General features: G+C 48.3%; 1 protein-coding gene across 1 annotated transcript in view; it reads left to right on the plus strand.

Moving 5' to 3' along the window:
* The first annotated feature begins 928 nt into the window (after window positions 1-928).
* Window positions 929-15548, plus strand: part of GPC1 (glypican 1) — a 203079-nt gene continuing 188459 nt past the window's right edge. Inside the window, exon 1 of the mRNA XM_030495161.1 lies at window positions 929-1640. Within this exon, the coding sequence (XP_030351021.1) occupies window positions 1484-1640 (157 nt within the window). The 5' untranslated portion in view covers window positions 929-1483. The remainder of the gene's footprint in view (window positions 1641-15548) is intronic.

Genomic DNA, 15548 nt, shown 5'->3' on the forward strand with positions numbered 1-15548 from the left:
GTGTCCTCTGTCTGTTGTGAAACACATTAGATTTGTTTGATGTTTGCTGCCCAGAGCTGTGGCCGCCCCATCCCTGTGGCCAACCCCGCCCCTGGCAGTGTTCAAGGCCGGGTCGGAAGGGGCTTGGAGCAACCTGCTCTAGTGGAAGGTGTCCCTGCCCATGGCAGGCGGCTGGAACTGGATGAGCTTTAAGGTCTTTTCCAACCCAAACCATTCTATGAGGCGATGATTCTGGCCAAAAGCCTGGGAGCTCATTTTGGGGGGGAAAGACACAGAGGAACACCTTGACACAGAGGTGATCGCAGATGCCTCAGTTGTGTGGGAAGCAGTGTAGAAGACAGCTGCCAGAGCTGCAGAGCACCACGTTCAGGAGCTGGCAGGCTGCTGTAGGACCTAAATTCCAAACCTGAGAAATCTGTAGTTGAAAATTGTCTCTCTTCCCGTGTCTACTTCTAAAAGGGGCAGTTTTAACACCCCACCCCCACCCCCCCCCGCTTCGAACCTTGCTGGAATTCCCAGGCTCCTAGTTACGATGTTTTCTACTCTCCGGTCTGGCTAAGTGTTTTATAAGTTAAGTCTTCTACGTGGTTGTTTCACCACTAGATCTGGGGACACTCGCGCTCTTCAGGTGCAGCACCTGGACCACAACGCAAAGATGGCTTTAACGCCCCTTTTCCCCAAGGACGGCGTGCGAACCCCCGAGTGCCCCATCTCTCGGTGCTCCACGGCCGCTCTGAACCTGCCCGGGCGGGGTCTGGCTGTCGGCGGCTGATCCCCGCTGCCCCCGAGGCGGGGTGGCCGCGCTCCTCGGGGCCGGGCCGGCGCAGCCCCGCGGGGGAGCGCGGCTCGGCGGCGGGGGCGCGGGGCGGGGCGGGGCGGGGGGCTGCGCCCTGCGCGGGATTGGCGCGGGACGGCGTGATGCCACGTCCGGCGGGGGAAGCCCGGCCTCGCTCCGGAGCTCCCCCGCCGCCCGGCTCGGCGCGCAGGTGGAGCGGTGCCGCCGCACGCACGGACCGACCCGCCGAGCCCAGCCCCGCGCCGCGCCGAGGGAGCAGCCCCGCGGCCCGCCCCGCGCCTCGCCCCGCTCCGCTCCGCCCGGCCCGGCCGCGCCGCAGCCGGCAGCATCGCGGCGGGACTGCCCGGGGATGCAGCCGCGCTAAGAACAAAAGCCCCTCTGCCGCGGTCACGCTCGCGGGGCTCTAAAGCGGCCCGGCCCGGCCAAACTTGGATCTCTGCTCTTCTCGCCGAGCCGCGGCGGCGTCCGGGTTGAACTCGCCGGAGCCTTCCCCGCGGCAGCGCCCGAGAGCCGCGGCTCCCCCGCCCCGCTGCGCGCTGTCCCGCCGGGGCTGCCCGGGGAGGGAGGGAAGGAGGGGGCCGCGCCCGGACCCGGTACCGCCGCCGCAGGGGGGACCCCGACGGCCTCCCCGCTGCGGGACCTTGGCTTTGCCCTTCGCACGGCAGGTGGCGGGGCCAGCGGAGAAGGATGCGTTTCTTCCCGTGGGGATTTTGGCTGCTGTGTGTCGCCTCCGCCCCGGCTCGCGGTGACAGCGGCGGCAAGGCGAGGAGCTGCGCCGAAGTCCGGCAGCTGTATGGGGCCAAGGGCTTCAGCCTCAGCGGCGTGCCCCAGGCCGAGATCTCCGGTGAGTCCCGCGGAGCGCGGCTGCCGAGGGCGAGGGGATCCCGGGCGGGGCCGATCGCTCCCGCCGCTGGAGTTTGTGCCGGGGCGCGGCGGCGAGAGTCGGACCGGGCGGGTTACCCCGAGGGCCGGGAACCCCCCGTAGCCACTGCTCGGGCTGAAGCGGGCTCTCTGCAGCGGTGGCAGTACGAAGAAAGCCGGGGTGGGGGGGGAGGCGTGTGGGGTGTGTGCCTCTCCAAGTGTTCAGCGATGCTTTCTTTTATTTCATTGTCTCGTTTTTTCTGTTTTGGGTACAATTGAAACGGTTTTAGGGTTTGGTTCAGAAATCAGGATAATCAGTCTGCAGTAGGTTTTGGTGTTGGAACTGGAAAATGCCACAAGGTTATGAGAGAAGAATTGATTTCATCTTCTTTTGGATGGGAAACAAACCTATAAATGGCATTTGTCACTTATTGAAACGAAGTAGGAGTAAAATGACCCTGTGTTGAGCACGTAGAGTGTAGAGGAAACCCGAGCAGCCTGCATCAGAGCGTGTCCGCTTGCCTTCATTCTGGATTTGGACAAATCTTGGTTGATTTCTTCCTCTTTGCAGAAAACCACTGAAATACCAAAGAATATTCAAGGTCTGGTTTATGTTAGGTGGGTTGGGTTTTTTTCCTCTTTTTTCCTGAAAGCTTGAGGGGAATATGCTGAGGTATTGGGGGTTCTGGTTTGGATTTATATATTCTCACCTAAGTTTTGATACACCAACTCATGACCCATATCTGAGAGCTTTCCCCTCACTTGTGAGAGCTTCCTCCTTCAGACAAAGCATAAAATGTGCAGGCGTACGTGCCGGAGCCAACCTATAGGGACATCCCAGGAAAACTACAGTTTGTAGTTCCCATCGAAGCTACAGAATGCCTTATGTTGGATATTTCATTGTGTAGTTTTCCAGGGAAACCAAGTCATTATCTGCCCCGTAGGCTGAACCATGTACATGTCTCATACATGTGGACAAATTAAGACTTTCTTTGTCAAGTTGCAACAAAGAGTACATTTCCCAAATGAGCTGAGCAGTCTTGAGGTTAAAGAGTGGGGAATTTCGAAATCATTTGAGCATCACTATTAATAGAATAGTAATTCAGCTGAGCAAGAAAGTGGCTTTTTATACATTTGCATCTAATCATGACAAATGTGAATGCATTAGCAGTCGTGTTTCAAGTGGAAAGTTCTTGGAGGACTACATGTTTACAAATACTCGTAGGGATGGCTACAGCATTGTACACAGGGATAGTACTACAGGGGCAGGCCTTGGGGATGGCAGGTGCAAGTGTTACATAGCCCAGATTGGCAGTGAGTAAAACAGCTTGTGCCTGCAAACCACTGAGGCTCAAGAAGTGACAGAGGACATACAGGTTTCTGGGAAGCAGGAGTTTTGTTTCTTACTATTTGTTGCTACGAGTGTGTACGCTGACAGTCTTGAGCAACAGTAGTTAAAACTATAGTATCAAGCGATGCATCTGTGGCTGTTACTGTAAACAGGGAAACTATAGATAAATGCTATAAAACTTTGAGGAATACCGCATGGAAAGTAATATGATGGAGTGCTTGGGGGAAGAAGGTTCCACCCATAAACCTGCTGCTGCTGATACTATTAGCTTGGTATTTAAAACCCGGTATTTAAGCTAACGGACTTAATGACTTTCATTGGTAATTATCATGCATACCTCTTGACTGAGAGATACTCAGGAATGTGCTTTTCTCCTGCTGTAGTACTTACTGTACAGTTAAAACATTGATGTGCGTTAATACTAACCTTAGAAATGTCCATAATAGTGTTGTGTATCCTGTATGCTTTTTAGCAGTTGTGCATGTTAATGCAGATGTCAGTGCCAGTTTTGTTGTCTCCAAAAAGGAAGAGTCTTGAGTATCCCAACAGTATCCGTATGTGTAGGAGTAAATGCTGATGTGGACTTTGTAAGTCCACATCATTCTCGGTGCTCAGTCATCGCTTAAGGCTCAACAGCATAAGCTCAGTTTGCTGACCATGGGGGTCGTAATCTGTCTGGAGCCTTGTCAGGCTCCCCCTGATTGACACCTGGGAATGCACACACATCAACACACAACAACTTCTGGCTAAGGTAAGAAATGCTGATGAAGATGCTTCAGCTGTGGCTCCAGTCGGACCTGTGCTGTGGTTTCCTCATGGTGCCCTTTGCCAGAGTTACCCCGAGAACCACATTTTTGTCTTATTTCTGAGCCCTCCAGAGGCAAAAGCCCTTCACTTGTCCCTCTCCAAGGGAATCTTGCTGTTCCTTCTCTTTCTATTGCTTGCCCTGAAGCAAAAGGGAACACTCATTTCTTAGCCCACAGCCTTGTCCCTGTTGCGGTGCTGTCATGCTGGGATGACCTTGCTCCTGTCTCCTTTGAGTTGGCTCCAGGCACTGCTTGGTGCGTGTTGCTGTCACACCAGCCGAGCACTGGGAGCCAAACCACACTTGCACCCCCAGAACATGACTTCAAAAGGAGTTCAGTAAGCTCCCATGATGCAGGCTCTGACTCAGGCTGAGATGGCTGTGTTTATGTTGGTTTTAGAACACTTATTGCACGCTTTACACCTTCTAATCTGTGTTCTTTGTTATGATTTAAGAGGATTATGAGTAATACAAAGCCTCCACAGCTCACCAGAAGGTAGTCCCTGCTTATGACTGTACAGATCAGTTAGAGGAGCAGTCGCACAGTTATTAGCTGGCTAATAGATAAGCATCTGATTCAGGGATAGACTCTTGGCTTACCAGATTTCTCAAGAACCACCTAGACAGGGTTTCCTGGTTTTTTGCTAATGGTGTACAATGCCTTTAACATGTCTAAGCACTTTAAATGTGTCAGGTGCTGTTATTAAGCGTTTAGGGAATACACAAGGTGTTGTATCTCCCTGCTTTGAAGTCAATGGCAAAACTCCCGATCATCAAAGAAGCATCTTCTCGTGTTAGTAATCCTGACGGACAGACGTGCACCCAGAGTCTCAGGTGGAGATCTGCCTGGAAGAAAGTTTCTAACACTGGGGGAAACACTCCCTGCTCCTTGGGTTTGGAAAAGTTACGACACTTGCTTCTGTAAGACATACTTGAGCAAAGTTTTCCTTTCTGTTGGAGACTGTTCCTGCTCGCCAGCTGGAATGCCTGCAACCCCTTTTCTGTGATTGCTACAAAAGATGGGAAAGCAGATTGAAAACTTCTAGTTCTGTTTCCTCTCAAGTCTTCTGGATGCAGCAAGTTCCTACTTTCTCACTCTTGTTGCCCAGACACCATCACCCCGCCATGGGTCCCTTCAGGACTGAGGGAGACAGGTGTCCTGATCTAGGTATGCTTAGTGTCTGTGCTAAGGGCTGGTCTCTTTGGGCTCACAGCATGGTTTGTGATGGAAGAGAGTGAGCCTATGGAAGCAAATACTGTGCTTTGGGGAGGATATCCAACTTTCTCTACTGACTTGATGGTAGTTTAGGATTACTGATGTTGCATGGGTGACTGCTCCCCAATGTTTCAAGCAGAGATAGGTCTCTCCAGTACAGGAGAAGACTTGTTGTGTTTTGACGTGGATGTGCTTGGCTCTTGCTCACTGTTTGGGCTAGGCTTTTGCTTTGGTTTGTTTATTCCCAAGATTAATCTTTCCTAGACTTGGCTTACTGCGAGGATGAGCTTGTTGACATGAGCAATGGGTGTATCACAGTGAAAGAAGAGGAGGGCACAGAAAGAAGCCAGGGGACTTTGCCAGGCCATGTTGCTGCCCATCCAGTCACAGACCTCCTGCATATGCTTCCCTTGTTCCTTAGCTGAAATAAGGTGGAACAATCGTTTTAATCTTTTGGTCCTTTTAGGCTGCATAATTGGGTTTTGTGATGAGAGCACTGTGAAGGGTATGTGTTAGAGACTTGCTCCAACAGCTCCATGTCCTACTTATGAGGACACCAGAACTGCACATCAAGTGCAGTTTCACAAGAGCAGAGTAGAGGGGTAGGATCCCCTCCTTTGACCTGTTGGTCACACTCCTTTTGATGCAGCCCAGGACACGGTTGGTTTCTGGGCTGCGAGTGTGTACTGCAGCCGGCTCATTTTCAGTTTCTCATTGACCAGCACCCGCAAGTCCTCCTCTGCAGGGCTGCTCTGGGTCGCTTCTCTGCCCAGCCTGTAGCTGTGCCATGTGGCAAGTAGATCAGTGCGAAGGTTAGAGGAAGCTATGCCTGAACTGTGTGTCTCCATTTCTGTTTAACTGAAAATATACAGGGAAATGTCGATATCGGGCGCTTTGGGGTGCTTTTGCTGTGGGTGACTGCAGAGTATGTGCATGCAAAAGCATGAGCCAAATGGGATTTAGGGAGAAAAATGGGCGCCCTCTAGCGGTTGGCCGCGGCAGCGGCCGGCGCCGGGAAGAGCCAGAGCTGGCTCTGGAGTCTGCTTAGACAGCCTTAGAGTTCGGTGGCGTTGCCATCGTTTTTCAGAGGATCTGCCTCTCTGTCACTGTGATCCGGATGACTGAGCTCTCACCACATAATTATCCTTATCAGCTCTGTCTGACAAAACGATTTCAACAGCTTCTTTTGTTGGTGAAGCAAAATCATATGTTTTCTTTGCCAAACAAACTTGCGTGTGTATGTAGCTGGAGACACCCACCCCCACCACGGGTGGAACTGCAGGGCTTACCTCCCCTCTGCTTTCTCTGCTGCTCTTGCCCTGTAAGCGCCCTGCTTTGTTTAAGAACACGTCAGTCAATCTCTGGATGGGTTTGATAGGCGACGTGTGGCTTTTGGCAGGGATTGGGAAGCAGTTGGTTTAATGTTCTATTGCTTTCGGTATGATCGTCTCGCGTTGAGGGGACCGGATAGATATATTCCTCTGGGTAATTTCAATATTAAGTGTGCTTTGACTTAACCAAAGGTGGGCAGGGAGCTGCTAACTTGATTATCAAAAACATGTATTTAGAGCCAGAGGTTTTCTTTTCCTCACAGGTCACAACAATGCTAAGTGAAACCAGAGGCTATGGAGCATCAATAGCAACTGAGCACAGGCTCTGTACCCTACCCACCGCTGCCCATAGGGCTACGGAAAGGGGATTAAGTATCATCTGCTTTTATTGCAGCAGCAAATTGCATTAGGCACTGTGTGGAAGGGGAAGGCAGGATAAAGGATGGCCCCAGCCTCAGAGAGCTGCTGGTCTGAGCAATAACAGCCCTGACCCTGCTGTCTGCAGTAGTCTCAGCACTGCATGGCTGGGGCCAGTGCTGCAGTTCTGGACTCTGGGCAGCAGCTTGGGTGTTCCTATTGCTCATGTGGTGGGACTGTGGAATTGAGGAGCAGGGAAGGTGGGACAGTGTCACTGGCATTGGGAGAACTTTTCTATCTGCTTTCAGCTGGAAATACTGGCTGAGAATTTCAGGGAAAGGGAAGGGAAATAGACATCCCAATTCTGTGGAGATTCGCAGGCTTCCTTGGGGGAAACAGCTTTAATTTCTCTCTGCTGCCCTGGGCCCTGCTGAAGGCAACTTCGTTCTAGACATTGGGTTTCTTTCCGTGTCCTGTGAGGTGCTTTTGCGTATTGCTAGCAGGCAGGTAGCCTTATGGAGGGGATAGTGTCAAGGCAGCGAGCTGCTCTGGCATAGTGAGCCGTGCCTCCCCCTCCCTTCCATATCCCCTTGACTGTTCTGTGCTGTGGCAGGCATGTAGCAAACCTGTGGAGACACCTTTGGGGATTGTCCTGTGGAAGGGCATCTTCTCAGTCAAGGCTTAATTCAGAAAGGAGTTGAACATGCTGATTCTGGTTGCGTGGCAGTAAAGCTGAGGAGGATGCTCTGATGCTGACTTGCATCTGCCCCTTCTGAACCTGTTGCATAGATTGAGTCTTTCTGAAACCTTAAGCAAGTCCTTCCTTGTTTCTGCTGGTGTAAGTTAGGTCAGAGCTGGGCCATGTTTTCCAATGCTTCTCCAAATACTATCATGCACAGCTGTGAGAAGGAAGGAGAGGTTCAGTGGGCAGCTTGGTGGCTTGGAGCAAGTTCATAAAGACTGTCTTCGTCTTTAAATCTCCCTGGAAAAAGTCATGTTCTTGCTTCCCCGTCTGTGGAAGGAGGATTGACAACGGTCTCTTCCTGATGGCTGGGAGGGTAGCTGAGCCCCATCGTGATGGGGAGAGACCTAGGGAAAGGACACCCTGAAACATGCAGGAACCCCTGTAGCAGCTGCTTGAAAATCATTCCATCACGGTTTGTAGTTTGTTTGCACAAAGCTGCTGTCCCTGCCCTTGCATTAGGACATTTCCTCTCAAAGTTACAACAATAAATACAATTCAGAACTCTATGAAAGCTGAAAATTTGCCTTTTTTCCCTGTTACCCCTGAAGGACAGATTGTCCTGTCCTGTGATGTCGGTACTCCCCGGCACTTTGTTGCTCAGAATGTGTTACATCTCTGACAGGTGAAAGCTCTCTGTAAGTAACATTTGATTCCCAGGGAATCGAGTTACCTCTGCTGCCAGATTGTTCTGCAAAGCATCATAAAGCTTTGGGCTGCAGACACTTGTGATGTAGCCTGTATGTCCTGGGCTGCATCCCCATCGGCATCAGCAGCAGGTCAAGAGAGGGGATTCTCCCCCTCTGCTGCGCTCTGGTGAGACCCCCCCTGCAGTCCTGATCTAGCTCTGGGGGCAACAACACAAGAGGGAGGTGGAGCTGTTGGAGCGAGTCCAGAGGAGGCCACAGAGATGCTGCGAGGGCTGGAGCAGCTCTGCTCTGGAGCCAGGCTGAGAGAGCTGGGCTGGGGCAGCCTGGGGAAGAGAAGGCTTCTTAAGGGGAGACCTTAGAGCAGCCCCAGTGCCTAAAGGGCACAAGAAGCCTGGAGAGGGGCTTTTGACAAGGGCCTGTAGGGACAGGACAAGAGGGAACGGCTTTAACTGACAGAGAGGAGATTCACATTAGATATAAGGAAGAAGTAAAGATGCTGAGATGCTGGCACAGGGTGCCCAGAGAAGCTGTGGCTGCCCCATCCCTGGCAGTGTTCAAGGCCAGGTTGGACACAGGGGCTTGGAGCAACCTGCTCTAGTGGAAGGTGTCCCTGCCCGTGGCAGGGGGTTGGAACCAGATGAGCTTTAAAGTTCCTTCTAACCCAGACCGTTCTTTGATTCTATGAAAATGTTTGTCTGCATGTGACAGAGCTGTGAGCTGGGTCAGTCACTTTTGCCCAGTAATGTGTTTTGGAATTCCTCAGCTATAGACCACTTTTTTTGTTTCTTTCTTACAGGTTGAATGAGCAGAGTGTGCTGTGACAGTTCCCGCTCTGAGTTTTAGAAAACACATGAATCACTGTACAGAGATTATAAAACTAATTTAATTTCTTGTGCCTTTTCCTATACAGTGCAGCATGAATCAAAAGCACGGAATTACCCAGCTGCTACAACTCCTGTGCTAGCAGCAGGAGTAAAACAATCTTTGAAATTGCCATGCATTCTTCTGAAGTATTAAAAGAAGAGGAAAACAACAACATAGAAAGTTTTACTGTGGTTTCAGGGAGCAGCGCGATAGTACTTATGCAGACAGTCAATCTTTTATATGACTAGAATGCAAATAGTCTATGACAAATAGTTTTGGCTTGTAAAAAATTGGTATTTTATAGGATTGTAAAACTATACTGTGTAATTTAGTTGGAGTGTTTCCACGAGCTTTACCCAAGTCTCTTGCCTTTTAGCTGGAGCAGATGGGCATCTTTCTGAAATACGAATAATTTAGAAATTCTTGTTGCTGTAAATTTTGTTCATAAATAGAATAAAAGCACTGTCAGAAATTTAGATTAATTTTACATTTTTTTTAAAAAATACAGTTAAAACAGAGGCTACTTCAGCCTCTGCTGCTCTTAGTTCATGTTGTTGCACTGAAGTTTGCAGTGATTTGGTGGCATCATTGATCCCGAAGTGAGGGCTGAACATAGTGTAAAGTGAACTTTGTGTGAGTGGCAAAGCAGGGGGATGTTGTATCAGCATCTCTTGTTTGTTCCTGCCTCTCCCAGATAAGCTGGGTGGTGGAAATAGCGTGCTATAATATACCACATAGGTCTAGCAGGAGGAGGGTCTGCTCCTAGTCCCCATCTAGATGCAGATTTTTACCATGAGGCTGGAAAAGTCACTTTACTTTGCTCTTTTCAGCCATTTCCTTTACCATAAACACTCAATTGGAAGGAGGGAGCTCGAATAACTCGTGGGAAGTTTGGTTTATTAAACTGTACTCCTTAAAAGAGAGCAGTGGTCTTCTCCCCTGATGCAGTTGCTCGCTGTGCACAGCTGCATGAGATTCAAACAGTTGTATAATAGTTTAAGTTTTACAAACATCTGTTTGGCTTTGTGACAGAATACCAAGCAAGCCCTGCAAAAAACCCACAAGCCTCTCACTCCCCTTTCATTTGTGGGAGGTCTCATGGAGGCTTCCATGTTGGGGGAGAAGGAGGCTGGTATTTGTATTCGAGAGGCTCTCTTAAGACCAAACCGTAGCTGGAGACTCATCTGCTGTGAATTTGAGGAAGGGCTGCACAACAGTGGGAACCTGCGGGTAGAAATCCCACTGACTCAGCCACAGGCTCCCCAGGGCCTGTGCCCCGTCCTGTCTGATGGGGGTAGGATGTAGGAATGGCCCAACTGCTTGTGCTTAGGGGCGGTTGGTGCGGAGGAGAGATTAGGAAGCCTGGAGAGGTCAGAGGTGTGTTCCAGTTTTCCTTTTGTAGTGTGCCTGCCACTAGCATGTTCCCTACCTGAATTCAAGCCCAGATAAGCAAAAAGTGATATGTTATATAAATGTTTGCATGAATCTCTGTAATGTGTTAGGAAGTGGAGTCCCTCCATAGAGTGCAAGAGTAGGGAAAGCCCCTTGTGCTGCCATGGAGGTGCTGTACCTCCAGGTGAGTTTGCATGCCTGTACTCCTTCTAGGCTTTGCATTAAGTTGATTTAGAACAGTGTCTGTTTCACTCACTGTGTCTTGGAAAGCTGTACTTGGTTTTATTTGATCAGTTAATAGTAAACAATAACTTCATTATCTCTGCTACACATTGACATTGGGGCAGAAAAAGTTTAGATGTGGAAAGTGTGGGTTAAGTTATTCTGTGATGGAGTTTATATGGGGTGATAATATGTGAGGCCACTTAATAGATACATTAAGGTTGTCAGAATGATGTTAGTTGTGGAGGGTTGGCATTAGGTGTGGCAGAGCAAAGCAGAGTGCTGTACATCCTGTAAATTACTGTTTAGGTTTACTGGCAAGTGTTTTACCTGACTGGTTGCAGAGCCAAATCATGTCAGAAAAGGACTTGTTTAGGTAACTGATGTCCAGCTTCAGGCATGTGGTGTGCTCGCGGCCTGCTGTTAGCTTTTCTCTCTATGAAGTTTTGCAGCCACTCCTTGCCGGGTTGAACATTGCTCTCTACATCTACCTGACGTAGATGTGCATCTACATCTGACAGGAGGTTGTAGCAACATGGGTGTCAGACTCTTTTCCCAAGTAACAACGGATAAGATGAGAGGAATCAGCCTCAAGCTGTGCCAGGGGAGGTTTAGACTAGATATTAGGAAAAATTCCTTCACCAAAAGTATTGTCAAGCACTGGATCAGGCTGCCCAGGGAAGTGGTGGAGTCACCATCCATGAACGTATTTAGAATACGTATAGATGTGGTGCTTATAACACCGTAACAGAGGTGATGGTTTATTGCCAAGAAACTGGAAGCAGCTCATTGGTTTTGTGTATTTGTGTATATGTGTGTGTGTCCAAACGTGGAAAGGGAATTTTGACAAGCAGCTTTCGAGCCCATGCTCTGGGAGATGTGGACTGGACCGTTCTCAGCTCTGGCTGGAGGAGAGGATGTGACCTGTTCTGGGCCTGCTTCCTCCTGGTGCTGCTGGTTCAGTCCCAGCTGCAGCGGGGCTGCTCCCATGGCAGTTGCTGGTGCCAGTGTCCCTGCGGGGTGAGATTTCCCTATCTGAGCTCTGATATGCAGCTGCCTCTCAAGATGGAGGTGAGCACTTACATAGAGGGCCATGCTTGTTTTTGACACATAGTGGTTTATAATGGAGGGCAATTTGTTTTGCCATATCCACATGTACCACACTGTGCAGTTGTGGGATCACTTACAGCTCCAAATGTCTCCATGCCACGCTAATGCCTTTTGTGTCAGGATAGCTGCCTGTCGCTGAGTGGACTGAATTTGCTGCTCAGTAGGACAGTACATTCAGGGGAAACCTAAGCCAAATGTTGATAGCACTTCTGCAGAACTAATTAAAATGAGATTTTCACTGGTACGTCTTCACAGGTGCCAGCAAATAGAAATAAGCAAAGCCTTAGCTCTGACTTGGCTCTCCTTAAAATAGACAGAGGGCAAATACCTTCTGACACAGGGCACGTTTCAGTTGTAAGCCAGGAAAGAAAGCCACTTTGTTTAAATGCAGTATCGTTTCTCCCGCTATCCACTATCCAGCTGTCTGAGAGCTCCAGTTTTATCTTGTAAGTAACACTGCTGCTACTGTTTGTGTTGCACTGAAGCAATCTCCTGTCACAGTTGTAAAAGAAATATTTTTCACTGTTACCGGTACACTCCGTGGAAGAGTTTAGGACTTAAATTCCTAAGTATATCTGCTGATGTATGTGTATCCAGCAACACGGTGTCTTGTGTTATCTTGCTATCACTGATGTATTTTGAGCATGCTCTGTCACTCAGACTGATCAAGCTATTCTTTGTGTCAGCTAAAAACATCTGAAATGCCCCTTTCCGGTGTTCCCTATGTGAGCAGCTCTCAGAGCCCAGAGTGCCTGTATGTTCTGAGACCCCTGCAACAACCTAGAGTATGTGATGTACAAGGGGAAACTGTGAAATGTGGGTTTGTTCAGCCTTGAGAAGTAAAGTCCAGAAGAAAGAAGGGTAGAGGAGATCCTGCTGCTGTCTGCAACTACTTAATGGGTGGGAATAGAGAAAACAGAGGTAGACTTGTGTGCGCTTGGGTGCAGCTGTAGGAGATGGCAGACACAAGCTGGAACTGGGGAAATTCTCATTTCATACATGGAAAGACTTCTTCAACATGAGTGATGGAACAGGATCCCAGAGAGGTGGTGGGATTTCCATCTCCAGCCTTGAAGATACTCAGAGTTTTTCTGCTCTGACATGTGTGTCTGGCATGACCTTGGGCAAGTTGCTTAATCTGTTTTATCCCCAATCCCCATCTGTGCATTAATGTCTTTAAATATCGTGGTTTGTAATTTGCCTACAAATTATGAAGTCTTGGAGTACTAAGTCTCGCTATTTCTCTATATTTCACTATACAGTACTTAGCACAACGGGACTGTAAATCTTCATTAGTCCCATGATACATGAATAATAAACAGTAATGGCATAATTTAGGGCCATATTCTGCCTCTGTTCTCAAGATGTATAAAGACAGGGAGGTTTAGTTGATTAAAATGCTGTGCTGTTCAACCTAACAAAAATGCATGGCCTTACTGAGCAGGTTTTTATGAGCCTGTTGTTGGCTCTTTTGGTTTGTTGGGTTTTTATTTTGTTTCATCATTACTCATTGATTGCAGGTATCTAAACAATTTGCTTGGCAGATCAGGGAATAATAAATTCCTTTAATCTGTATCTCAGTTTAATTATTGTTAACTCATTACTTGGTGTTTAGTGCAGTGGATAATGAACTCTGTTCACTGTGCGGTGGAAAAGACTTGGACTACAGAGACAGAAGTGGATTCTCTGGTTCTTTTGAAGATACAAACCAAAATTGCAGAGTCACTGAACATTAAACTCTAGGTTAGATTGAAGGTTACCAGTAGGCATCCTGCTATTGCTTTTGCAGGCTGGAATATAGGTTATTATTTCGGTTGGTGCCATGCCTGGCATTGCATTACATTTGTTGATTTATTTTTAGGCAGATAAGTGACTACTACGTAGACAGCTATTTTTGTCTTGATTATAAGATAGTGTCTAATAAAATCACGTGTGGTACAATTCTCATTATTACAGACACACTTTACATTTGTGACTGTGGTAATACTTGGTGTGTTAAATTACTTCCTGCAGAGTTTAACAGTGTGTTCAGACATTCCTCTTTCAGCTACAGCCAGGGGAATAAATACTTCATTCACTCAGGGGTGCTGTGGTCTCTAGTGCCATGCTGCTGAGCACGTGGGTTGTGTGTGGAGATTACCCATTTCTCTCGTTTCTTGTCATCTTTTCATCATGCAAGACTCGGTGAACCCTACGTGGCAGGTGTTGGCCATCCCACCACAGTCAGGGTCATTCATCCCCATTGCTTTGCTTCATATCAGCAACTCGGTTCAGCCCCTGAAGCCAACATGCACTGTGTCACATAGAACACAAACTAAAACACACCACTATGTTTTTAAACACCTTGGTTATGTACATTAAGCTTTCTTGCTGAGGCTGAGGAAAACCAGACACCAGAAGTTAGAGAACATTAATGTATCAGGGAGGGGAGCAGGACACATGGAGTTACTCTAAAAAGGAACAGCAGATTGTTCACCCGTTGCTGCCTGCTCTTGCACCCTGGCAGGCTGGCTTCAAGCCTGCCTCCCTCAGTTCTGCAGCTATTCACACAGGAATTTGGAAGAGTAAAAATACTACCAAGGCTCAGACTCTGGAGCAGACCGTGAAAGCCTGCAAACACAGTTGCCCTTAGTAAAAGTATAAATTTCCTATCAGAATATTATCAGCTTTTTCATAGAATCAGCTAGGTTGGAAAAGACCTTTAAGATCATCAAGTCCAACCGTTCCCCAGCACTGCCAAGGCCACTACTAAACCGTGTCACTGAGGGCCTTGTCTACACAGTTTGTGAACACTTCCAGGGACGGTGACTCCACCACTGCCCTGGGCAGCCTGTTCCAATGCCTGAGCACCCTTTTAGGGAAGAAATTCTTCCTAATCTCCAGTCTAAACCTCCCCTGGTGCAGCTTGAGGCCGTTTCCTCTTGTCCAGTCGTGTGTTCCTTGGGAGCAGAGACCAGCCACCTCCTGGCTCCATCCTCCTTTCAGGTAGTTGTAGAGAGCTAGAATGTAGTGAAGAGAACAGGGATTTCAGTGGGAAACCATGCTGAATAACTTCTGAGGGTTTGGCAGCATGTCATGGAAAGGTTGAGTTTGGCTGTATGTGAAAGATGAGTCTTGAAATGTTTATTATGGGCTTGCTACTGTATTCTGCTCAGTAAGAAGACAGTTCGTAACATTCTTACTGTCTAACCATTCTCAGCACAAATTTAATGCGATGCACTTTCTTGCAAAATGAACAAGGAAGAGAGCTCCTGGGTGCTCTGGAATACTAAGTTGCTGCTCTGGAGATACTTTTCCACTGCTGGGGAAGTTGTTCTTTGCACAGTGTCTCCCACAAAAGCCCTCTTAATCTGAATACCATTACCCACAGTTGTAGAATGAGAAAATGGCCTTTGCCAAATTTGCAGGTCAGAGTTGCGTTTCTGTCAGCTTTGGCAGTTATATGGCTTCTGGTAATGCTAATGAAGGCAATCTGCTTTTAATTTAAAAGCCTCCCTGAAGGAAAAAAACTAGCTGGCAGTTGAGGGCTTCAACAGTGTCCTTGTGCGAAACTTCTCTTCCCTTATTTTCTATGGTTTGCTTTAGCCAAGGAGAAACTCTTAATTAAAAAATATTCCTAAAGCAGCCAAATATGCAGGAATGTACTTATGCAATAAGTACCTGTACCAGTTCTGCAGTAAATCACTCCTTTGTTTTCATTTGATGAGCAATTCTAATTAACCAAATAAAAATACTGCTTACCCTGCACTTAACTCAGCTGCTTCTCAGAGGGGTGGCAGGGTTTTAGATGACGACTTTGGATTCAGCAAGGCCAAGGTGGTCAAGCGGCACAAGGAGGGAATAATGCCCAG

This window comes from Strigops habroptila, chromosome 8, assembly GCF_004027225.2.
Source record: "Strigops habroptila isolate Jane chromosome 8, bStrHab1.2.pri, whole genome shotgun sequence".
NCBI classification, from domain to species: domain Eukaryota; kingdom Metazoa; phylum Chordata; class Aves; order Psittaciformes; family Psittacidae; genus Strigops; species Strigops habroptila.